The sequence below is a fragment of the Gasterosteus aculeatus genome, chromosome 7 (assembly GCF_964276395.1).
Source record: "Gasterosteus aculeatus chromosome 7, fGasAcu3.hap1.1, whole genome shotgun sequence".
Classification (NCBI taxonomy): Eukaryota; Metazoa; Chordata; class Actinopteri; order Perciformes; family Gasterosteidae; genus Gasterosteus; species Gasterosteus aculeatus.
In genome coordinates this window covers 23,068,969-23,093,734 of record NC_135694.1, presented here as the reverse complement: position 1 = coordinate 23,093,734, position 24,766 = coordinate 23,068,969, and the positions used below count along the sequence as shown (strand labels likewise).

The following is a 24,766-nucleotide window of genomic DNA, read 5'->3' as shown; positions in this document are numbered from 1 at the left end:
TCAGTGGGCTTGAGTTTGCTTGGGTGTGTCTGATTTGAAAAGTGGGATGAAAAAAAAGAGGTAAAAAGCAAACTCTTTTTTGATGGCAGGGCAAACAAGTCGGTGCATTCAGTGATCGCCCCATTGAAACGGCTGTATTAATTTGGGACCTCTCCATCTGGCGCACGTATCTGTGAGAGACCGAATATGTGTGTGTGAATGCACTTGTCTGTGTATTGTTCCCCTCCGCCCCTTACAGTACATACAGTACATACATACATTTTAGTGCACTGGGCCTGTTTTGCATAAATGGCTTCCTCCTAGGGCCCTGTGAAAGGAGATGGGGTTTGGCTCAATAAAGGAGGATTATATTGTGTTCTGTCTGTGTGTGTGTGTTTTGGCTGCTGTTTGAGGCATATGGGAAAACTATTTAATGTGAACCCCCAGGCGATGGAGACTTAAAGAATGATGAGAAAGCATCTCAACGATGGCATTAAAGACATTTTTTATTGTCATTTACACACGCCCTGAGCACAAGAATTTCAATACACAGGGCGTGTGTAAATGACAATAAAAATCTTTGAATCTTTGAATCTTTGAAATAGCCAATGAACAAGTGAAGAGCTGGTGTTTTTGAGTTTTTGAAGAGGGACACTAACATCTAAAATAAAATGTGAGTCCATCCTGTTGTATTACGCGAAACACATTGGATTCAAACACTGGAATAGTTGTGATAATAAACAGAGGGATTATTGTGATTATTATGTTCCTGCGGCGTTGATCCTTTCAAATGGGATCAGAATCTGATGAATACGACAGTTTAACAATATTCGCTGGGGGTTTGAATTCTTCTCTTCCTTGCTTGTGTCTTTATGGGATTACAGGCCTACAGACCTGGCAAATAAAATCACGTTTGCATGTAAATATCAGTATTCAGTTCACATCAGATGTGTGGGTTTAAACTGTCGGGTCAAATCAGGTAGGTAGTCAGTCAGGGAAAAGTAGGCTAGACTGTATTTTAAATTATTTTCCTCAAAGTGCCAAAGTCTTAAGATTTGGCACCTCAAAAAAAACGAAAAGTTTCTGTAAATACAGTTTGACCTGGGTCTGCCTGCACGCCTGGGTATTTCATTCAGTCACTTCAGCCCACTCCTGTGACTGCTGTCTCCTCCTTTCCACCCTCCCTCCTTCTCCTCCCTTTTTTTTCCTCAACATGTCCGTCACATCTCACGCATTTCCTCCGTTTATATGGGCTGAAATGAGAGTTACGTAAGAAGAAATCCGTCAAGTTGAGCCGCGTTAAGCATCTGTTTACAAGACATCACGCTCTCTGGCACACACAAATATACACAGTGTATTGTACTGTAACTCTTATTTTCTAACAAACATCTTGAATTTATTGCCTTGTTCATAAAACATGCGGCATGTACATTTTTTAAATGAATTTGAAACTAGCAGTCATCTTCTCGCCTGCCTTTGCCAGCTGTGAATTCTCCTGCATTACCACAACCTGTCAAATACATTAATAATGTAATACCTTTGGCAGCAATGTGCTTACATCATGTATACATGAGTGCGTGTGCGTGTGTGTCTGTGTGTGTGTGCGCGTGTGTGTAGGAAGAAGGCATCCAGAAAGTAAAGCCTCACGTAAAGTTAGTGCTCCAGAGAAGAACTAGTGGCCCAAAGCTTTACAGGGTACTTTAAAGGTCAAATTGATGCAAATCTCCTGGTAATCCAATATTGACACAGTGCCTCGAATTGAGTAACAAATAAAGCGGTTTTGTGTCAATCTAAATGAAGCAGTCATGCCCATTGATTCTTCCAACGTTGCCTTTGTATAGACATATTTGATTAAATTCCATCATCTGATATACCCGACCCAAATACAAGCGTGACCTCTGCCGAGTTTCGTAGACAAAAATGCAATCAAGAAACAGGGGATTCTTTTTTTGTGTCCATCCTACTCTTCAGAACATAAGCCTCACAGACTCTGCGTCTAATTCTGTGCGCTCTGGCGCTGGACGGTGTTATGAAATCCGCTCGGTGTAATCAGCAGCACGTCCTCCGTGACCTCCTTAGGTCTGCTTGTCTTTGTGTGGGAGAGAAAGGGTTTGTTTTCATTCTTCCGTCCACCTGTTGGTGTGTAACATGCATTTGTTCTGTGTGTATGTGTGTGTACGTATGATAGAGAGCATGTGGGATTTTGTATCTAGAGTGACCGTGATGAGGAAAAATAAAATGTTTCTAAAGTAGGGGAGACCGATGCCGCCGCCGAGCTGCTTTGGATGTGGGTCTCAGCGAAGTAAACATATATTTAAAAAGCTAAGAGTACTGAACTCTGGATTTGACTACACAGGTAGTCACCTCTGCACCCAATCACACCCTGTCACTTGAAACCTGCAAAGACACCAGAGCTCTACATTGAATCAGCTTGCTTTTGCATGTTTATTTTTCCTCCATGTGTATGTAGACTTTCCACAGTCACAGATCAAATGAGATGTGAGAGATGAGATGTGCGAGATGTGAGAGATGAGATGTGAGAGAGATGTGAAAGGTGAGATGTGAGAGATGAGATGTGAGAGATGAGATGTGTGAGATGTGAGAGATGAGATGTGTGAGATGAGATGTGCGAGATATGAGAGATGAGATGTGAGAGAGATGTGAGAGATGAGATGTGTGAGATGTGAGAGATGAGATGTGAGAGAGATGTGAGAGGTAAGATGTAAGAGATGTGAGAGATGTGAGAGATGAGATGTGTGAGATGTGAGAGATGAGATGTGTGAGATGAGATGTGCGAGATGTGAGAGATGAGGTGTGTGAGATGTGAGAGATGAGATGTGTGAGATGTGAGAGATGAGATGTGTGAGATGTGAGAGATGAGATGTGAGAGAGATGTGAGAGGTAAGATGTGAGAGAGATGTGAGAGGTGAGAGATGAGATGTGAGAGATGGGATGTGAGAGATGAGATGTGAGAGATGTGTGAGAGAGGTGTGAGAGAGATGAGAGATGTGAGAGATAAGATGTGAGAGATGAGATGTGAGAGATGTGTGAGAGAGGTGTGAGAGAGATGAGAGATGTGAGAGATGAGATGTGAGAGATGAGATGTGAGAGATGTGAGAGAGATGTGTGAGAGAGATGTGAGAGGTGAGAGAGATGTGAGAGGTGAGATAGAGATGTGAGAGAGATGAGAGATGTGAGAGATATGAGAGAGATGTGAGAGAGAGATGTGAGAGATGAGATGTGAGATGTGAGAGATGTGAGAAAATAATTATTATCCCTGTCAAGGAGGCTGTCTGAAAAGACCAAAGCCTCTCCAGCCCCATTTTGTATCACCCAATTCTGCACCTAATTCAGCTGTACCTTTCACCTTCACCTTTCGGCTGTATTTTCCTGACTGTGATTCCTAGACTACGTAGCCTTTGATATTAAACATTTGCTTGAATTTGATCCTTTTTTTGATCCTATCTGAAACGTGTTCCAATTACTGTTAATTGTATGATTGTATTTGATTAAAATTGCAATATTGCCCACACAGTATATTTCTCAAAACCTTAAATTATGGACGGAATTTGGCACAAATACCAAAAAATGTTTTGTATTTTTCCATGAAATGTATTTTCAATTAATAATGACGGGGTTACATAAACTCCCTTGTGAGTAATGTTACTGTGATACACAACTCATAATATATTACTGATTCTTACTATCAACATTCAAATTGTAGGAGGGAGTTGTGCACAATACCATTCCAAAACACGTTTTCATAAAATGTTGAATTGATAAAAAAAACAATAACACGTTTGGAGACCCTGTGACATTCATCCCAAGGTATTTAAAACAATCACAGATCTTCTCAAATAAAATTGCCGAGCCCCTTCGCGGTACCGGGGGGATACATCTTATTAGATTGCATTAGCTTCTCGGCCTTCCTTCAAGCACTCCACCCAGAAACAAAAGAAAGCCTGAAAATAAGTCATCAGACTTTCCATCAAGCCAACCCCTGTTGTATCCTGGAGAGTAATGACTTTTTTTTGCTATTTCAATTTATTAATTCTTCGTGGGAAACGTGACCAGGATTAATACATGAAATAATCTTTTCTCCCTATTGCTTTTCCACTGACTGAAAGGTTTTTGTTCAGCCAAGGCTACGTCGATAGCCCTCCACACGCCAGTGAGCCCATTAACTTTGTATTTCTTGCATTTCTTTGATGACCTCCTCTCGCGGTCTTTTCAGAGACAAGCCTTCAATCTGACTTCAATCCCCGCTGTACTTGAAGTTTCCACTTTGCTCCCTCTTGATCCTGCTTCTCACGGTAGTGATGCCCTCTTCTAACCAAACAAGCTTCTAATGAGGCCAAAGCCTTGTTTCACACACAGGAAATGTATGAACACTCACGCCAGACTAGTTCTTCACGCACATCGCTCCCTGTCTCTTGCTCTTTTGGTTTCCACCTCTGGAAAGTGGGACAACGATCACAAACAAACAGAGGCGACATGGATAGGATGCACACAATGACTCAGCGTAAAGGACCCCTGGCCAGCTGCACTTGCTCTCTTTACATCGTCTCTCTCAGGTATTTTATAGCGGCGTGTTCCCCCCCGGCCTCCAGAGGAGAAAATGTTACGGAGTGAAGCTGTAATCGTTTTTGCTTTAGCTGTAGGCGATAGCTGGGTATCTGCTCCACTCTACCATCATCTCCCCATCTGCTGGATGAGTGATAGTTATTGAACCAAGCTTATATCACTGCAAAAAAAAAGGAATGAAAATAATATGAATACACTTTCTGCTTGTTCGTTTGTTGTTTAGTTGTTCGTTTGCATCAATCTCTTCATGTTGGCATGATGGGTTTCTATCTTCTTCATTCATTAAAATCACTCTTTTCCATCTCGCCTTGTTCAAGACCATCAATTGAATTTTATGCACAGTAGCTCTGCGTCGGGGTCTTCCCATATTTTTGTATTTTGGCCTCACTGTCTCATATCCAACCTGAGTGCTGTGTCCCTTTCTAAATTGCTCTGTCCGTAATGCATAATGCCACTCTTTAGAGGGCCTTAGTGCGTCTCTGGCCTCCTGGTAGATGAGGAATCAATTGTTGGGATATCAATGGTGACACAGTCAAAGGACGTCCTCAGTAGAATGAGCTTCATTAAATATGGCCAGTGCAGTGTGTGTGTGTGTATGTGTATGTGTGTGTGTGTGTGTGTGTGTGTGTGTGTGTGTGTGTGTGTGTGTGTGTGTGTGTGTGTGTGTGGCACTATTTATGCATCACCAGTTCGACAAGAAAATCTTTGAGTTTGTTTCCTGTAAAACGCAATGTGGGTCATTAAAAATATCAATGGCATGAGTTCTACAGTGGAATGTGACCTGTACTCCACCCAGTCTGAGCTTATTATCTCTCCTCTCCAGAGTTACCATGGTCTGTGGGGTTTTCGGCTAAGTTAAGCTATTTTTCAGGTGTTTCTACAGATTCTGTTTTTTTTGTCTGCTGTTGGGTAGACCTATTTTGTATGAAAGTTACATGTATACCTATAAATAAAAAGCATGCAGATGAACAGCACACGTGTTCTCTCCAGCTGCCTTTAGATCCTAATTGCACTAGTGAAACGAAAAAGGTTATCCCCAGGGAGAAATGACGCCTGGCATGTGGGCATAACATGTGAAGAAATGTTATCAGTAAAAAAAAAAACTACGTATTTGGAGCACAAAGACAGAGTGAAAGAGTCAATTCCATGTATGGGGAATTAAGCTGATTCTGATTCTGAACGTGTGACTTTGGGAGATACCAAAGCTCAGTAAATACAGCCTAATTACACATGCACTTTGAGGTTATTATCGAAACGTTGGGAAATAACAGAATCAGAAAACAGTTGAATAAAGGTGTAATACCAACAGTGAATACATATTTACACAGAGGACCGCTATGTATGAGCAAAATATGTGATGTGCGATAACGTTGTCTATTTATTGCAGGATATATTGTCGTTGCAATATTAGCTATGTGTACCTTATAATTTAGCACTCGGTAATTAAATTCTCATGTTTTTATTAGGGCTATTATCGCATTCATTAATTATTTCCGACAATTCTTTTATTTGCGCGTAACCCAATATAAAAAAAAATTTGTTCACAGTCACAGGAGGGGGGGTGTCGATCAATATTGGCTTTGAGGGCGTCATGAAGCGTTTCAACTAATGAGGGCATTTGGGGGCGGGCCCAAGACCGCTGCAAAGGGCGACATTTTCATTTTAAATCTCTTTCAGACAGAGTTGATAAAAAGTTGTGATAAAAGTTAGAGAATGGAAAAGTGGTCCACTGCCTTTAGATTGATAATAATTTGTGGATCCCGTTTTAATGCTCTGAATCTCATAAAGTGCACCTTTAAATGCAGCCCTTATGACCTACATTACGTGACATCCCGTCAAGTACAATGTTCCCGGGTTGTTGTGTTGTTAGTACATAGTATGGAGCTTTTACAGTTCAGGCCCTTTTGGCTGGTGACCAATATCCACACATGTGTGGCAGCGTTATGGCACTTCCTGTTGATGGGAGATATGCATCCCCTCCTCTTACAACCCATCTTGATTCTGTATGAATGTTGAATGTTCTAGTTATATCTTTCGCATAAGGTCTTTGGTTATTGAAACTCTCTGTAAATGTCTAAGAGTCATTATTGTGTGAAAGTTGTTGTTATGCAGCGGGCATTGTCACAGCTTGTGTTAATCAAATGACGTGGAGAAATGTTCAAACATGTGCTAATGACTCATCACAGCTGAAGTAGAAAACAAAGAAGTGCACTGTGACCACAATGATCACAGTCACTGTGTTGCGTGTCTGTGTATGCAAATGCTGGACAAGGCACTCATAAAGAGACTGAATATTTCTGAAAAAATGTTGTACTGGCAGTAAATATTTTTTAAATGATATTAACATAAAAAGCTCTGCGTCATCTTTCGCCAAAAATGTATAAAGACCCTGACAGTCTTTACTGTCTTAAATCTTGTTATTTCTATATACTATTAAATATTCCTGTCTAAATGAGAAGCCATCTTAGTTAAAGTTCAGAAACATAGCAAACAACACCCATTTCAGCCGTGAGATAAAAAAAAACCGTACTGAGCTGAAAAAAAGGTTGTCAGGGCTTTGCATATAAAAGATAAATGGTTAAATTAGGTTCTGTATATGTTTGATGTGGTTGCTTGTGTGAGCACACACACACACACACACACATCTTTGTGCTTGTGCTTTGGATATCAGAAGCTCATTTAGAAATAAACTGATGTTCACAGTCCGATAAGAGGCTTATTGTGTAGTGAGACAATCTCATAATTAAAACTGAGTGTGAATAATCTCTAGAGAACATGTTCGGTAATGCAACGTAACTGAAGCGTTTCCTCCACGTTTATGTACGACACACATTGCCCACGTCAGCCCTGGGATAATATCTCTGTCCGGCTTTAACAAACAATCGCTTGGAATCTGATCATCTACCCGTGAAGCATCATGAATGCATCCAAAGAAAATAGTGCTCATATGTTTTCCAATGGTACAGCTCACATCCAAGAAAGAAGAAATTACCTTCAACACAACCTGCCCCCCCCCCCCCCCCCCACACACACTGCAAAAAAATGGATTAATGAATTTTTATGCCCTTGTGGAGAAGCGTTCAATTATAAATGCAGGTCTGAGTGGAGGGCAGAGCATGAACCAGCTCGTACAAAGCCGGATTGATAAACAATAAGCTGTCAGGATGATCAAATGTGCCTTCAAAGTAAAGAAAGTTAAGGTTAGCACAAATTGCCCCAAAACTCACAAACACTACAAGACAAACTCTACCCTCTTCACACACACACACACACACACACACACACACACACCCCTTTGGAAGTGATGAGACAGCTCTACTTTTGAATTGAAGCTGGCCATCTTCGGTGAGCCCATAAAACTCCCCTCGGAATCACAGGTCTGGACCATAAAATTCCCAGCGATAAAGGGAATATATGACAGCTCCTCTCCTCACTGCACCCCCCCCTCCACCCTCCACCTCCCGCACTCCCTCAATTCTCTCTCTCTCTCTCTAGGGGGAAATGGCCGTGGATGGCCCATCCCCTTTGATGTGAGGGGAGCGAGGCCTTAACTCCGCTGTGGCCTGGCCGATTGGCTCCCTTTCCAGGAGGTACGACTGTGCTTCCTCTCTGAGGTGGACCTGTGCTCAGCTGTCTCTGGGCCGGCGGGTTAACGCGTTTTGCTATTAGCTTCGTCAATTGGAGAAAATGTCTCCCCGAGCGGCAGAATGAAGCTGCATCTTGCTCAGTGTGTAGTTTTAATTGGAGCTTCTCCCTTTTTTCCGAGGAGATAGCTGGGTGTCATTAGTGCAGGTGAGCGTCCTGCCGCCTCGTCCAAAGGCTTCCTGGTTCCCCTCGGTTAAAAAGCTCTGTCAGCACTGTGGCCTGTTAGCACCGTTGGCTGCGAGCTGCCTTTTCTCCGATCCATCCACCTTCTTTGGAACATCAAACTAGTGTTTAAACAACTGGCGCAATGTTGAAAAAGTGTATTACAGGTTATCTTTTCTGGTAACATCTTAGAAGGATTTAAGAGGAGACATGTCCGTCTGTCCCATTTCACCTATAACAACACAGCACTCAATATACTCAACATCCAGCTTTTCTTCTTATGGTGGAAACATGCAATGTATTAAGCGCAATCAGGACATACACGGTAGAAATAAGAGTTATTACAGCGGCTGATCCAGACAAAAATAGGCCACCGAGAAGTCGACTCAACCCACACATTGTACAACCAGCAGCGCACATGTGACTACACGAAAAACCTCTGCCATCAACGTGTCTGGGGAAATGCTTGCGAAATGACATTTGATGTAGCTCGTCTTGATCTGCTGCTGAACGGAGCGTGTAAGGTCCCGGAGACTAGCAGGGGAGACAGATGGGAAAGCAAAGGGGCAGGTAGGAGCAGGCAGAGGGAAATAGACACCGGAACATCTCCCGAGAAGTAGGCGGGAAACCTGGCACTAGGAGGATATATACAACATTTTAAAATGTATTATTTAATTTGATTGCATTTTCTATGTTTCATTGCATTGTTTGTTTGGCTTGCTCTTTGCTTTTGTCACAGTTTCGATTATTATTAGCCACGACCATGTGTTTTTTTCCCACAGCCCTCATGGCCCTGGGTAATCTTCCATTGAACCGCGCTTTGCAGTTTTCCATGTCAATTTGTCATTTCCAAATTCTGATTCAATAAATGTGATTGAAGCTGATTGTGTTTGCTGGCTGATTAAGTCAGGCCAATGAGTTTAACTTCCAGCATATACAGTATTTCTTTCTGCATTAAAATACGTTTTTTGTTAAAAGCAAAGTTTAATATTCACGTCTCAGAGTCATCATCAGTCAGCGCAAAGACAAAATATAGACAAATGTACTAATCTCGAGTTGCCCTAAATCTTGAGCGGTGGCGCACAGATCTGCCCCGGGGACAGATGATTTGAGAGCCGTCACCTGACATGATGTTATTCACACATATCCAGAGAGCCAGCGGAGTGACAGAAAATGCATTAGAAGAGTACGATTGATTGTTGGGAATATCGGCAGGGAGCAGAGGGAGAGGGACAGAGACGCACAACACCGATGTTTGTTGTGTTTAAAATGTTCAGTGCAACGTGTGGTCAAGTTCATTAAGCGATGTCATCTGCCGTCTGTCCTCCAGGCCGAGTCTTTGTACAAGTTGTTAAAGCCTGTCAGAAGTTACTTTCTGCTAAACGCACTCTGCATTCTGTGCGGTTGCATACCACTCTCACTATCACGGGACTGATTGCAGGAGTATTGATCTGCCCGGGTCGAGGAATCGACTTCTCCGACGTCATTGTCTTCTTCGTCTCACTTTCACACTTTGTCCTTCGTTCCTTTTCATCTTTCAACAGCGTGAGGACGTTTTGATTCGACTCAGCGCCGTCCCTCCTTCCTCTCCCCATGTTGTCCCTCCGGCCATCACTCTTTTCCAAACCCTCACCTTCAACCCCCCCTTTACTGTTTATGAGCTTCTCCTTGGTTTACTTCTTGCTCCACTTCATCTCGCCTGCCACATGTTTGTTTTTCCCTCGTAGGTTCCACTCCTCCTGCTCTGCAAATCCTGCTTCTCAAATCTGTCACCCTTTCCTTCCCGCTTCAGCATGAGCATCCCCCTTTTCGTCCTTCACCACCTCCTAACTTGTGCCGCCCGACGCCCGCATGCTTCCTGTGTCTGCGGTTTCCCACCAACTCTCATCACCACTTGATCAGTCTTTTTTCCTCCCCCCGTCGCTCCCGGGGTTATTAAGTGATGGTCGGACTGGCACAGTTGGCGTAGTCGGGCAGGCAGCCCATCCTCATGACGGCTGTGCTGCGGTGTAGCCAGATCATTATTGGGGCAGAAGTACTGTAGTAATCAGACAACAATGCAGGTCATAGGAGCTTTTTGGGATTGACTGTCGGCCTTTCTTGTGCTTGTGATTATCTCGTTGTCGTTAAGTCATTATTTCACTAAATAAGGTGCACGCAAACGTGTAACAATTCAGTCCTTCCACTAATGAAGCTCATGTTTGTGCTCCTGCTTCCTCCTCTCATCCTCAGCCACATTTTTCTTCCCTCGCTCGTTCACACGTTGTCGCTACAGCGTTTGCTTCACATTGTTTCTTCACCTTTCGATAACTCACACTTGCATAACCACGCAAGTGTCTCGTGCTGTGTGGGGGAACTGACATTAACTTAGGAGCTAGTGATGCCATTTGACAATCACACCACAAAATTACAATATAAAAGGGTCTCAAAAGTCTGCTTCGCAGGCCGGCCCTGGTTCAAGGGGGAGGACACATGCACACGCAAACACACACCGAGCAGAGTTTTGGACCGACTTACGAGTGGGCAGAAACCTCTGAGCTAAGCAGCATTCGTAAAGCAATGATTGAATTGTGCCAAGGCTACAACTCAGTTATGATCTCCATGAGCTGTGCTAAACTCACTATTTGTCACTAGCTGTTGTCTTCTTGGCGGGAGTTTTTCACCCTCCTCTCTGCGCACTTGTGCATCGTCAGTTTTAGGTCATGCTGACAGCTTAAGGAGATTAATGCGCTCTTGGTGAAAGGGGGAGAGGGAGTAAGGAGGATGCACTGTAGATGTCTTCACCCTTTCTCCTTGTCACCGCGGTAACGCTTGCTTTAACGGTGAGCCCCCGTGCATCGGTGTCGGCATTTTAGCAATCATCCTCCTCTAAACAGACCCTAACCCTCAACATCAACTGTGCTTCCATCCTCCGCCACAGATGCTGCAGGGACACGTCTCCCATAAAGACCACTCACATTTGATGGGAGCATGCCCATAAACCAGGTCTATCAACAATGGCTGTACCATCGTGACACTTTTATTTAAAGCTCACTATATCTAATGTCGTCTCGTCTGCTCGGGTTGAGCCTTTCGGTCCGTTTAAATGATATAGGCCTACGATAATCACTCTATAATTCAAAGGCAAATATTTTGTACAGTTGTTAACATGCCTTTCTGACATCAAATCAAGGCTTGCTACATAAATTAAAACTCACTATGGATTATTGCAGCCAATACCTTGAGTGCATCTAATATGAATACTAATTTGCAGAACATGGTTTGAGAGTTGGTTTAGTAATTGTAGTGTATCTCCTTGATAAGGTAAACATAGTTTCTAACATATTCCCCCGCATTTTAATAACGGAATGAACAAAATACTATTTATAGTGCTGAATTTAACTTCCAGCTACAAAAATAGCATTAGCAAGTAGCAAGTATTCTGACTCGTTCTAGAAAAGAGTCAGTGGTGCCTAAAATATACATGTGATGTCATGAACATGACTGCAGGTTTGTGCAGCGATGTATAATAATGACACAGACACCCATTTATAAATTTTCCAGCTCTGAAAAAGTTTGCCTATGATTACTTTTTTAGTTACTCTCAATTAATCCAATAAAAGGCCAACCTGGGATTCATCTGTATAGTGTCCCCAGCTGAGCATCGGATTGTTATGTAAGACCAAGTGTAACACATACACACACATATGAATACACATGCACACACACACACACACAAGTGCCTGCATGTTATAATGAGGCGCAGACGGAAGACACAAACAAGCTGTGGCAGCAGACAAACAACACTTTCTCACACGTCCCTCATCTCCTGCTCTCACATCACTCCATCTTCACTTCCTGTCATCACTCTGAAGCACATATCAAACACACACTACCACAAAATAGAAGCTTCTCCCAATTTTCAGCCATTTCATGCGTCAGTGTCTTTGTGTTCCGGTGCACCTTTGCGTGGGCTTCGTGACGTGAAAGTCATTTTTGGCTTTTCCCTGTTTGTTCTCGAGCTAAATTAGGAATTTTGTCAGGACTTGGATTTAGCATCAGTAAAAATGGAACAGGATGAGCTTCATTAAACCCACTAGTAGGTCCTGGCAAATGTTTGTCTGTGTGTGTGTGTGTGTGTGTGTGTGTGTGTGTGTGTGTGTGTGTGTGTGTGTGTGTGTGTGTGTGTGTGTGTGTGTTTGAGCGCTGGCATTGAAGGAGTTTGCTCTACAACACAGTCCCCTCATAAAGCACGGATGAATGCTATAAGGGACAAAGAAAGGGCGGCAAGTAATGATCTGTGTCAATTAATCCCTCGACTATTTGTTTAGGTGATAAAACATCACAACACTGGGGGAGAAAATAGTTCCCAGAGCACAAAGAAAAAGAGACAGCTGAACTAGAAAACATTAGGCATTCTTAGTTCACAAATTACTTTAACAATTATTAAGTTAGCAAACTTGTTGATTATCTATTTCCTGCAAATCTGTGAATTCATAGATTTTTCTAGCTATGAGAGGAGAAAAAAAGAAGCAATGCAGAAAAAGTACGACGGGGAAAAATGAAACACCAGCCAGTTTATTAGGTGCACCTTTTCAACAAAGGCAGACAGAGCTTAGTCTGGGTTCACGTGGTCAGTCTACTCGGGGCGGTTCAGGTGGTCTTATTTCTTGTGCACTTTTGTTGTGTGTGCATCACTTCAAAAGAGCTCCAAGTGTAAGCACCAGTAAGAGGCAGATGGGCTTGTTAATGCAGTGATGTAGTTATGTAAGACCTGCTACTGCTGACGCTCCTGTCCGTCTATACCGCAGTACAGAGAGAGAGGGAGAAAATTTGTGTCTCTGAGTGATTAGATACATGTGCAGACACACACGTGTTTTGGGTAAGTGTGCGTGTGTGTCTCTGTAGGCACACTGTGGGACGGATGGGAATGGGTGTGGTCGTCTCCTTCAATTCACCACATGCTGAGTAGCAGGAATACAGGACTGCAACCACTTCAATGCACACAGGTAGCAGAACAAGAGCAGAACAAGGCAGAACGCAAGGCACAGGGCCTCAGACGCCCGGGCAACAAACGTCGAACAATGTTGTATGACTGTTTCTGTACATGCATACTAGTGCCAATACATTTTTGTGTACTCACAAGTGCTCTATTTGCAGTTAGTTGCAGAGGGTAGACAAAACAGCATAAATAATACATTTTAAAAGTTCATAAGCGTTAAATATGAAATTAAGTACAAACGTAGCTTCATAGCGAATGCATTATATGAGGTTCAATGAATTTGTTAACTAGTCACGCGGAGTCCAAACTGCCTGACATCGTCATCAGTGCATTCCAAATCCAGCAGATAACTATCACAAGCAACCGCCATCATCATAGTTCAGGTAGTGTTGTCATGGTTCAAAGGAGAATCACTTCAGTCTGCAAAGATTGCAACAATGAATAAAATACACCAGTATTATCTGTTGCTAAGAAATGATGAGCAGTCAAAGAAAGTCCCGCCCTTTGTTCACCCAGCTATCCATCCCAAGCCAGCTGCTTCTAAAACAACGCGTCATTCTTTCTGGTGGCCAACAGTATACGGTTGGTAGCATCACCAGAGGTTCCCATTAGATACGCAAAGGCCACATTGGTCTCGCACCCATTGCCACCACCGTGTCAGTGATGAAGAAAAGTCTGGCTCCACACATTATCATTCTGTTATTTGGGGGGGAGAAAGACACTCTGGCTTGTTTGAATTTCTTTATTCCAAACACAATCAACTAAGGCAACACCGAGCGTAGAACGCAGTGACGCTCCCCTTACAAAATAGATACTGCAAATAAGGGAAAGGGAGATAGATGCCATGTGAAATGCACAACCAGTGGCATACTTAAACCCAGTGAGTCAGACTAAGGACTAAGGACACGTAAGCAGCATTCAGATCAGAAACAGCCCCGCTGAAAAAGAAACGCAACACGTTGGTAGGGTGTATTCTTTCAGTATATGTGAGACAGTGAAATATGATCCAGTTTAAGGAGTTTTTATCTTTTGACAACAGTCTCAAGATTAGCCTTATCTCAATGGATTGACAGTCAAAAGTTGACAAAACCTGCAGTGGCATGATCATTGGCATGCCACCAAAGTGCATGAGTCCTCATTACAAACCCTTCTGACGTTGAAGTGTAATCTGCTCTACCTGCTGTAAACAGAAGGGTGACGCTCTGAGTCAGATCCCATGCAAAAACAAGCACTTGACAGTGGGGATGGTGCAGCACATGGATCATAGCAAAGAAAGTATCCTATCTACTTAATTGTCAGTCTCTACATGTTTTGGTCATTTCAATAAGAAGAAAAGAATATATTTATTAATGTTTGCAGGATTGTTTGCAGTCAGGTGAAGATGGATAGCAAGAGCGTATCGAAAGCAAAACCTGCGATGGCAGAGCACATGCATCCAAACACGTTACAGAGAACGTGAGTGGGGCATGTCAGAACATCCTGGAACAGTAGGAGATGAGATTAAAAAAAAAAAAAAACAAGAGGGAGGCATAGTGAAGGAGGGGAAGAGCGATAGAGTGAAGAAATGGACCCGAGCCTTCTGATCTGCCGTGAGGAAAGCAGCAAGCCCCTACTGAGAGCTGTGGACCCCTAACGCCTTATCGGAAACCAAAACAGCTATCAATTATTCAACAGGTACAGAGCGAACTAGCTACAGAAGAGAAGACATGGGAGGGGTGGAGAATATATGGGGGGGGGGGTAGAGAACATATATCCTCCATGGGAGTGAGACACGAAGGATTCAATTTCCTTTTTTCATTCCATCAATGTGCTCATAAATGTGCCATGTGGTGTCACCGTTTCACTAACACATCAGCAGCAGTGAACTAATATGGAACGTTAAGTCTAGTGTCAGTTAGTTGATTCATGGCTTTAGTTTAAAGCAACAGTTCTTGGGGAAAACATGCTTCATTGCTTTCTGTCTGAGAATGAGGGGAAAATATCACTATCAATTTTAGCCGAACAAGTGAGAAAGCTCCGAAACCTCTAAAGTTCCTTAATTGGACATTTGGGGTTTTGTTCAATAAATCCATGATGACAAATTAAAAAACAACTGCTCGTGGATTCAGTGGGAGTCTGCATTTGGATCCATCACTAACCGTGCAACATGCGTTATGGCCGGATGTACGAATTGCTGTTTTTGGTGAAATAGATGAAGCACTTAATTTCCCACGTACAGTCACAACTGCTTACAGATCTATAAACTGTATGTACAGCTACAGGTGTCTTTAGGCACAGTTTACCTCAACTTACAACTCCAATGCTAAACTAAGCTACCCTAGCATAGATGCATAGCAAGACGTGAGTAATAGTGGCTCGTGCACCTCAGTAGGCAAACAAGGATGCTGCTGCAAGCGATTGTTCTTTCCAACTGTCTCTCCCTCTGGAGGCTGGGAAATATCAGGGTTCCTGGTCCAAACAGGATCAAACACACACACACACACACACACACTCCCACAATGTTCTCTTTATTTCTCTCTCTCTCTCTCTCTCTGTCTCTCGGACGCTTCAATCCCCCTCCCACAGCGCTCTGAATAATGAAAGCCAGAGCATCTCTCTCTCTCTCTCTCTCTCTCTCCCATTTTGTGTTCATTCCTACATCCGAATAATGACACATTTCCTTCCTTTGTCCATCCTTCTGTCTATCACACTTTACTTTCCTTTCTTTCTGCTTGTCTCGAGTCCTCCACATTTACATTTACTTCCTGAGGCTCGTGCACTAACGCACACACTCACCCACCGACTGCTCGTAATCACTGTTCTCGCTATGTGGTCGTGCGCATTTGTATCCTTTTCATCCAGAAACTTTCTCGTGCTCACGTGTGCTGACACACACATGCATCCAAATCTGTCTCTATTTATCAAGTGCACGCAATACGTGCACAACTACCCTGACTGTTGCTGAGTGAACCTGCAATCCGAGGCCTCTGCAGGGCTCCTGATGGGGAGGAATGTCTCATTTGATTGGGCCTTCTATTCACAAAGGACATTCCTGCTGTGTGTGTGTGTGTGTGTGCTTGCGTCTCACTCTCAAGGTGAAACATTGTGATTCATAAGCAAATTAGAGCACCGTATTTACAAACAATTAAACAACAAACAGCATCAACTTGACTGCAGCAGCAGCAGGCGGTGGTCCATAAATAACCCATTTCATTTGGCTCGCCTTATGGTAGTTGCTGCTTTTATTATTTTTAAGAAAATAAAATGTGCAATAGCTAACTCTCTCAACTGTTGAAAGAGCCAGACAGCATGTTTGTCCATAAAGATAATGGGAAGAGCTTTGTTTGGTGAGAGAGTTGGAATGAATAACCACGGGGCCATTGTGAAAGGCCATTTCATGCTCTGCGCAGCATCATTTCCAGTAGTTTGTTTTGCATCGAAACAGTTCCTGCTCTTTTAGTATTTCTTTTTCTTCATTTTTTTTTTTTTGCATTGCGTTTGCGAGAGTCTGTCGCTTCAGAAGCTCGGAGCTGTTAAACATCAGTCCCTCGTAATTATTTTAACGCGTTTCAGCGCGGCGTGTCGGATGTGAGCGGCACACGCATTCCAGCGGGCCGGTGGCAGGCCGGCCGCACTGAGCTCAGGGCAGAAGAAAGGCGTCTGTGAGTGACCTTGAGATCAAGCGCAAGGAGCCCTTGCAGAGGTCATTGATATGCAGGGCCATCGCACGGACGCTCGCCGTGTGCGGCGAGGCGGTTCGGCTCTTCTGCGCTGTGACTTGCATTTACAGATGTAATTGATTATTACATGATTCCGTTCCAGTCATCGAATCCCACGTCCTCTAATGTGATACAGCTACAGAATTCACGCACAAGTGTCACATTCCCTATATTGTGTGCCGCTGCCTAATCTGCAGAATCTGTCCACTGCCTCAGGATGCCGTTACTGCAAAAGAAAATTTGGATCAATCTCAGCACTCAATTAGCCCCGCCATTTGGTGCCTCCCGACCCGAAGAAACATTTTGTCACTAATCCATATGTTATTATCATCCACCAAGGTTATCAACGATGCAAGTAAGCAAACACACTCGGCTACAGCAGCTTCTAATTGTTTTGGGTATAGACTTGACAACAGCCTGCAGGCAAAGAGCGCCTGTGTGCCAACGCAACTGTCAGCTCGGAGAGACGAGGTAAGGAATGTGCCGTCGGTCCTTGTCGCAAAGCCGTCAGATAAAAGGAGGAAGCGGGTTTCATGACGCATTTCCAACTAATTAGCACGAATAACTTAAAAAAGTGTCAACGTTTCTAACGGATCATCATACATGAAGATATTTGGGTTGAATCAGGACAACGTTTTCATTCGTTTAGGATTACTTTAAGCGGGAACTCCATGAATCTGCTGGAGTTTCCTAATCAGGGCAGACTTTATTCACATTTGGACCCCGAGAAAGTCATTGGCCCTCGAGCGAGGTTGAGGCTGAAGTCAGATTGAACAGTGCGTTGCAATTTTACCATGGTCCACTGATATCGATCAGCGGATTTTTAGTGCTGAGCTGAAGATAGCTATAAATTATCATGGCTGAATATTGCACATTCTTGGGGATTTCCGAATATGTTCACAGACGGGCGGCAGCAGCAGAAGGATGAAATGAAATTATGGAGAGAAGATAAGAAGAAGACACGGTGTCGCGCCTTTTAGGAGTTCAAGTTCCCAATTTAAGAATTTTAAGAGTTTACACACGTGTCATTCACATTAATCACCCAGAATGTCGACCGATCTGGTTAAACTTAAAACTTGAAATCTAAAGTGATTCATAGTTCCATATAAATGGAAGTTGTATATCTAGCTAGACACGAATTGGCTTTATATTTAAATAATATTATATATAAGTTTAGTGAAGGTGTGAATTGACGTGTGAATAAACATTTTAGATGATTGTCCAAAACAGCTTATCAACAATTAATCTGCAGCAATATTGATCATTTAAAAAAAAAACTAAAACTCTAAATATTTGCTGATTCTAGCGTCTCAAATGAGGCAAATAATTGCAAACAAAAGCAGTCGTTAGATGCAAGCGCAGCTGAAAAATCCAAATGCAACTTTCACAGACTGTGACCGAGCATAATAAAGGCTTTCATTTGTGTGTTCCTCGACAAAAGAGCTCTGGCGCGTGTTATGTTCGAGCAGTGCACAGAGTGTGTGACTGTGAAAAGCCGCAGATGAAGACAGATACAACTTAAAGTTGGAAGGAGGCAAAGTCAAGTATGAGGGGAAACAAATCCAGCTTCAAACGAGCAGGGAAACAAAGCTTCGGCAGCTTCCCAAAGCCACCAGCTAGTAGCCAATCAGCCTGCCAGGCCTCTCTGCTCTCAGACTGGAGCTGGCAGCGGGAGGCGGCCGAGTAGAGAGAAAGGAAGAGATGGAGAGAAAGGGAGTTTTCATTACACAAAAGCACTTCTCGCCCTTTTTGTTTTTTTTATCCCACCGCAGAGAGATGCGGTGGGTAAAGGTGACAGACACAGATAACTGTATCTCAGACAGACTGTGCACAATTACCGTGAATTGTATTATTGTTACTGACAGCCACACATTTGCAGGAGGAGATGCAAAGCGCAACGCATCGGCCATCGCCGCTGTGGCGAGTGTGCGTGTGCATGAGGGTGCTGTCCGTCTGAATTTACGGCGAGATGAAATCGAAAGCTTGTCTGCCTCCATCCAGCCCGCTCGCTCCGTCTTTCTTTTGCTCTGTCATACGTACACAAACAAACGATGACAGCGCTAATCAGCCCTCTGTCGAGCCCATTACGTCCCACCCTTAATGAGGAGATGGCCCGGCTTGTGCCCCCGACTGGGGCCAGCCAAGTGAGCTAATGGAGAATGATGCGCTTGGATGTGTGCGCGTCGTGTCCATCTGGGGGGTTCGACCTGCATCGATGTGACCAACGATGGACTTCCAGCGCCTCTATTGACGGACGTTTCTCTGTTACGTTCTCAGGGTCCAGTCAGTCGTGTCCTGTCGTTAACAAACCGACAATCTGCCTTTTACAGTAGCCACAGTCCAGAGGAGGGAGGGGGCAGATAGGTGTGTGTGTGGGGGGGGGGGGCAGAAGACTCAATCAACTTGGATAATCATCACTTTAGTGTCAGAAGTGAGGCTGATCAGACCTTCTGTTTATCATTCATGTTCCTGCCCCACATGCATCCCCAAGGAGGAGGGGTGACTAGAGGGGGTTCGGGGGCGTGAGACAAGGTCATTGTGGTGAAACCTCACATCCCTTTGCTCCAAAACAGCTTCGCCTCAGTGTGACAACGAACAGCGAGGTGCGTGCCGCTCTTCTCCTGCCCACAAATCTAGGGAGCCTCTCCCTTCTTCTCCCAGAAGCCCAAATAACCTCCTGTCCACGTGTCTGCGCGCCTCTTTTCCGACAATCCACACGAGCGCGCGCGCGCGCCCAAGCCACTGAAAGTGCCCAAAAACAGGTAAAAACTTTGAAGGGAAAAAAAAGCGCAATTTGCAAACTTTTTCCCCTGACAGTCTCACGCGTGCTCCTATTGCCGTTTCCAGCCCTCAGTCTCCCCTCAGACTGCAGTGCGGCAGCACTTCGCTATTTTAGGAATCATTTTTACATGAAGATGATGATAAATATTTAATTTCCCTTTGCGCACGCGGCCGCCGGGGCGTATGAAGCACAGCTGGTTTAAGTAGTCAGGACGCCAGCGAGAGACGCTCTCCGGCAACTCCCGAATTACAAAAACAATAATAACACGAGCACTCCCGACCCACGCGCTCGAGCGCGCGCACTCGCACACATCGCCAAACACACACACGCGGCCACACGCGCTCCACGGGCATCAGCAACAGAAACAGGTGGATTCCTCGTTGTCTTACCTCGCGTGAACATGTTGGCAGCGGCTCTTGGACCGTCTAGTGGAGTCTGCGCTGGAGCAGCATCCCGGTGAGGGGTCCGATCCCGGGCTGCTGCCTAAGAAAACTGTGGTTCTGATCCCCTCTGACCGCCGCCAGGCAGCCGGGCTGCAGACTGTTGTTTTATCAAGTGGAGACGGGTGGAGGAGGAGGAGGAGGAGGTGGTGGTGAGGGGAAGGAGAAAGGGATGCGGAGGATTCTTTAAATAGAAGGTCCGCCAGCGGTAGAAAACAAGTTGTTTTTTTGTTTTTTAAATAACCGTGTTGTTGTTATGAGCGAAGTGGGGAGAAAAGCGCCCGGTTCCGTCCCAACACACTCCGGTGTGTCTCGTCGGTATTTCAACTCACCGCCATCTGGCGTTTGGGAATCAATACGAGGAATCAGCCTTGTGACTTTGTGTCATGTCCGATCGAATTGAAGCGTTTAAGTGTGCCGTCGAGAGCGGCCCCCAAAGCCGGAGGAAAGTTCCACGGTGTCCTCCGGGTCGCGGGTCGGCAAGAGTCTCAAATGCGCTGAGCGCGGATCGTCCGTGTGAGTCGGTGCGTCCACTGAGTCCGATACCGGAGAGCTGCGAGGCAAGCCGCTCCTCCCCTCCCCTCCCACCGCGACGTGGATGATGAAAGCCTCCCCCCTCTCTCTCCCCCTCTCTCTCTCTCTCTCAGCTCGCATCCTCTCACTCGTGTCCGAGTGTTTTCCGCTCCTATTATCTCTATCTCTCAATTCAGTTTCAGCAATGCAGCATGCTTTATGGAGGCGAATGTTGCATCAACAATTGTTTAGCAAAGCCTCAATTACGATTCACGCACACTACCTCCCTCTCGTAATGATAATAATATAATCAAGTACGGGTTTTGCAAGAGAATGTTGAGCAAGGTGGACAATGTGCAACTCTGATGATTAGGAATTAAAACAACAAGAGGGATTTTCTGCATATTAAGATAAAACCATATGGCAAAATACGTTGTGAATATATCCATGAAATGTAAGGTTTAGTTCAACCTATCAATGTCACTACAATGGGTTAAAAGTTGGAGCCTCAACTCGACCAGCATGCGCCATAAATATGCCATCATTTCACATAATAATACACCTCCCTGACCAATCTTATACCTCTCTCGTGTGTTTTTATAGTCATTTTTCCACAAGCAGATGTTATATTTTTGGCTGAACTTGGTAATTCTCTTTTCATGCAGACCACAGGCGAGCAGCAAGTGTCATTTGGTCCAGATATTTCTTCTGCTATACCCTGAAAGACTCGAAATTCTCCTTTATTGTTGGCTATAACTTGCTTGGTCCAGATGGTGTGAGGCCTTCAGAGCTCCATCAATCATTCTTTCCTTACCTTTCTCAAGTTTTTCTTACGTTTTTTTTTTGGATTAGAAAACTTTTCAATCAAGCTGCTGAGGCAATTACCCACGGCTAACTCTAAGATGAGTGATGTTGAGTTCTCCTGATTATCTGTTTGGATGTGCAACAGAGTCAATACGACCGTGCTAGGAGTTTTCAGCTGTCTTTTGGGAGGGTTCCTCTTCCTGGAGGCGTTACTTGGTCAGATTTCTTTCTTTAAATTTGAATTTATTTTTGTGAGAATTTGGCCTCTTTTTCGTTAATATTTCCTGCAGTGGAGCTGAAAATGTCTTTCTGTCGTAGCATTTTGAGGGCGTGAAGGACAGAACGGCATCCTGTTTTCTCTCTGCTGCCAGGTTTGGCTCATCCAGTCCTTCTACTCTCCTTCTGCTCGCTCACTCGCACTTTGTTTTTGTCTCCATTGTCCGAGTGTTTTTATTGCGCTTTAAATTCTCTCCCCCAGTTTACATCTACCGCTGTTTTATTTTTCTTCCGAACTGTTCTCGTATTGGCATTCATGATGTTCCTGCAAACTAACTACCAACCATACATTTAGTATGTTGAGCCGTCGGTATGTTTCCATTTCCCACCTTCCTTTGACAGTCCATGAGGTTTTCTTGTGGTCATATTTATAAATGTGTGAACTTTTCTCCAAAAATACAGTATGCTGACAGAAAAAGCACAACAAATTTCAAATGACTCTCACTTTTGCCATTAGTTCCATTTTGAGCTTTCTTCAGAGTGACTGAATGAATCCAATGTTTTCCCATTCAATGACATTGAAGGAATAGTTTAGTAAAATCCCTGCATAGTGCTTAAGTATCTGCTCCTGAATGCTAATCATTTATGTTGATTTTACAATGAAATTCAAAAGCGAAGACATCAGCAGTGCTTGTTTCGGTCCATGCCATCAGAGTTCGTTTCCTTATAGTGTCCTGAATAGCTGCACAAACTCTGCAATCAACAAAAAATTCTTCCTCCAAAAAATAAATGATACCAGAAAATTGACTGTTTTGGAGCACAATCGTGTTTTATTTTGTACTAGATCTAGATGCAGTGCTTGAGGTCAGGCTTGGTCTAGAGACGGTTTCGAGGCTGATCCGACCCGGACAAAGTTCTGGTTTTGGTCTCGACGAACTCCGGTTTTGGTCAGGAATTGGTCTCAGTTTAGTTTGTCTTAACGGCAACAATGAGGAAGCAACCATACAATTTGTGAAGAATGCAATCTTGGATCCAGGTTAACATGGAGGGTAGTCAGCCAGTCCAGGTTAATCCAGTGAATCTCACACTTTGGTTAAATCTTCTGTACTCTACTTTCCGAAACTACGTCTCACTTGGTCTTCCCTGTTTCCTCTCCTCTTCTCCCTTTTTGTGCTCTCCTCAATCACTAAACTGTTCCCACCCTCTCCTCCTTAGGAAGGAAGTCCATATAAGGCATATCTGGCCGCAAGATACCTCCCTTCCATCTGTTATTTCCTTACCAAAAAATCCAGCCAAGTAAAATAATGAAATCCATTCAATTCAAAATAATCATGAAGATGCAGCTAAATATGCAGTTGCATACATTTATGCCCACGGTGGCGTGGTGGTTAGCACTGTCGCCTCACAGCAAGAAGGTCCTGGGTTCGATTCCACCCAGTGGCCTTTCTGTGTGGAGTCTGCATGTTCTCCTCGTGTCTGCGTGGGTTCTCTCCGGGTTCTCCGGCTTCCTCCCACAGTCCAAAGACATGCTTTGGGGATCAGGTTGATTGGTGACTCTAAATTGCCCGTAGTTGTGTGAATGTGAGTGTGAATGGTTGTGTGTCTCTGTGTAGTCCTGCGATTGGCTGGCGACCAATCCAGGATGTACCCTGTCTATCGCCCGAAGTTGGCTGGGATGGACTCCAGCCCCCCCGCGACCCTGTGTGCAGGATAAGCGGTTTGACAATGGATGGATGGATACATTTATGCCAGTTATGCACACATTGCCCACAGGTTTAATTTAGCATCTTACACTTTGATATATTTATACACCACAATGATTGTTTCTGACAAATCATTAAAGCATAGAGTTGATCTTATGAAGGGAGGGGTGAGAGGCCCTTTATGTTCAGCTCAATAAGAAAACTTGTTACTGTTGTGTGAGTGGGTTTGATTAGAGATAATTCACATTATACATATACTAAAATTGCAGAGAGGCATCTTTAGATTTAAATGAACTGTGAGATAGGAAGACACTTTAGGTAAGGCGATATGAATTTATGGTATTTAATAACAATATAACACAATGTAATAATAATGTAATGATAGTATACCATTAATACAATGCAAAACAATATAGTAGCACTTAATTAGTATACATTATGATATAGTATTATGCAATACATTTTATGTAACAATATACAATAAGATGGGCCCAAATAAAATGCAGACAGGCAGTTGATGAATACAAACACAGGAAGGGAACCAGCAATGTTTCACTCATCATTGACAGTGATGGTTGTTCTGGTTTCTCCGTCCACTTCGCTCTCTTCATTGAAAAGGTGTGAAGCGACATCGAGCCGGCTGCTGTTCTTGTTTAGTCCACTTTCTCCCCATTTCTGTGACAAACACACTCTAGGAGTCCTTTTCATCCAGGTCTTCATCACATGGTGAAGAGGGTGTCCTGTGTGTCTAAAGAGAAAGTCTTTTTCAAATTTTTTTTTAAGATTCTTCAGTTTCTTTTAATATAGCTACACTTAACAGTTCATGCACGACCTGAGCTGAGGATGTTTAGTGACAAACTGCCAAAACAAATGAGTCTCTATAAAGCTTTGAAAGTCGTGCTGCCTAATAACCACCCCACATTTAGCTACCTGGGTTCCTCTGAAACCTGCACCGCCTTGTCTCCCCTATCTCTCGTAATGTTTTTTGTCACTCGTCTCCTCTTTTTTTCAGGGCCAGAGCTGTGAGTCCTTTTGTATAAAAAAAAAAACATTTCAATATCAGGACTATTGCAAAAGATCATCCATACAGGGAACCCTTACCGTCTAATACCGGCTGGATTAACATCCTTGAATGTTCTTTTATAGGCACGTCTTTGCTTAATTTTCAGTGATGTCTGGGTGGATCCTCCTCCAGTGGCCCCAGAGTCACCGGTTTCATCCCTTTTTACAAAGGGAGCCTCCTTCTTTTTGGCCTCTGG

The 24,766-nt window shown here is 43.8% G+C and overlaps 1 protein-coding gene across 2 annotated transcripts in view; it reads right to left on the bottom strand.

Moving 5' to 3' along the window:
- The window catches only part of rtn4rl1a (reticulon 4 receptor-like 1a), a 63,910-nt gene extending 43,043 nt beyond the window's left edge, over nucleotides 1-20,867 (bottom strand). The window contains exons 1-2 of one of the 2 annotated variants that reach the window (XM_078105280.1): nucleotides 20,604-20,787; nucleotides 20,221-20,371 (exon numbers count right to left, since the gene is read on the bottom strand). In XM_078105280.1, coding sequence (XP_077961406.1) covers nucleotides 20,221-20,233 — 13 coding nt within the window. In that variant the 5' untranslated portion in view covers nucleotides 20,234-20,371; nucleotides 20,604-20,787. Of the gene's footprint in view, nucleotides 1-20,220 lie in introns of both variants that reach the window. The other variant, XM_040182336.2, reaches the window with a different exon arrangement.
- Between the last annotated feature and the right edge of the window lie 3,899 nt (nucleotides 20,868-24,766).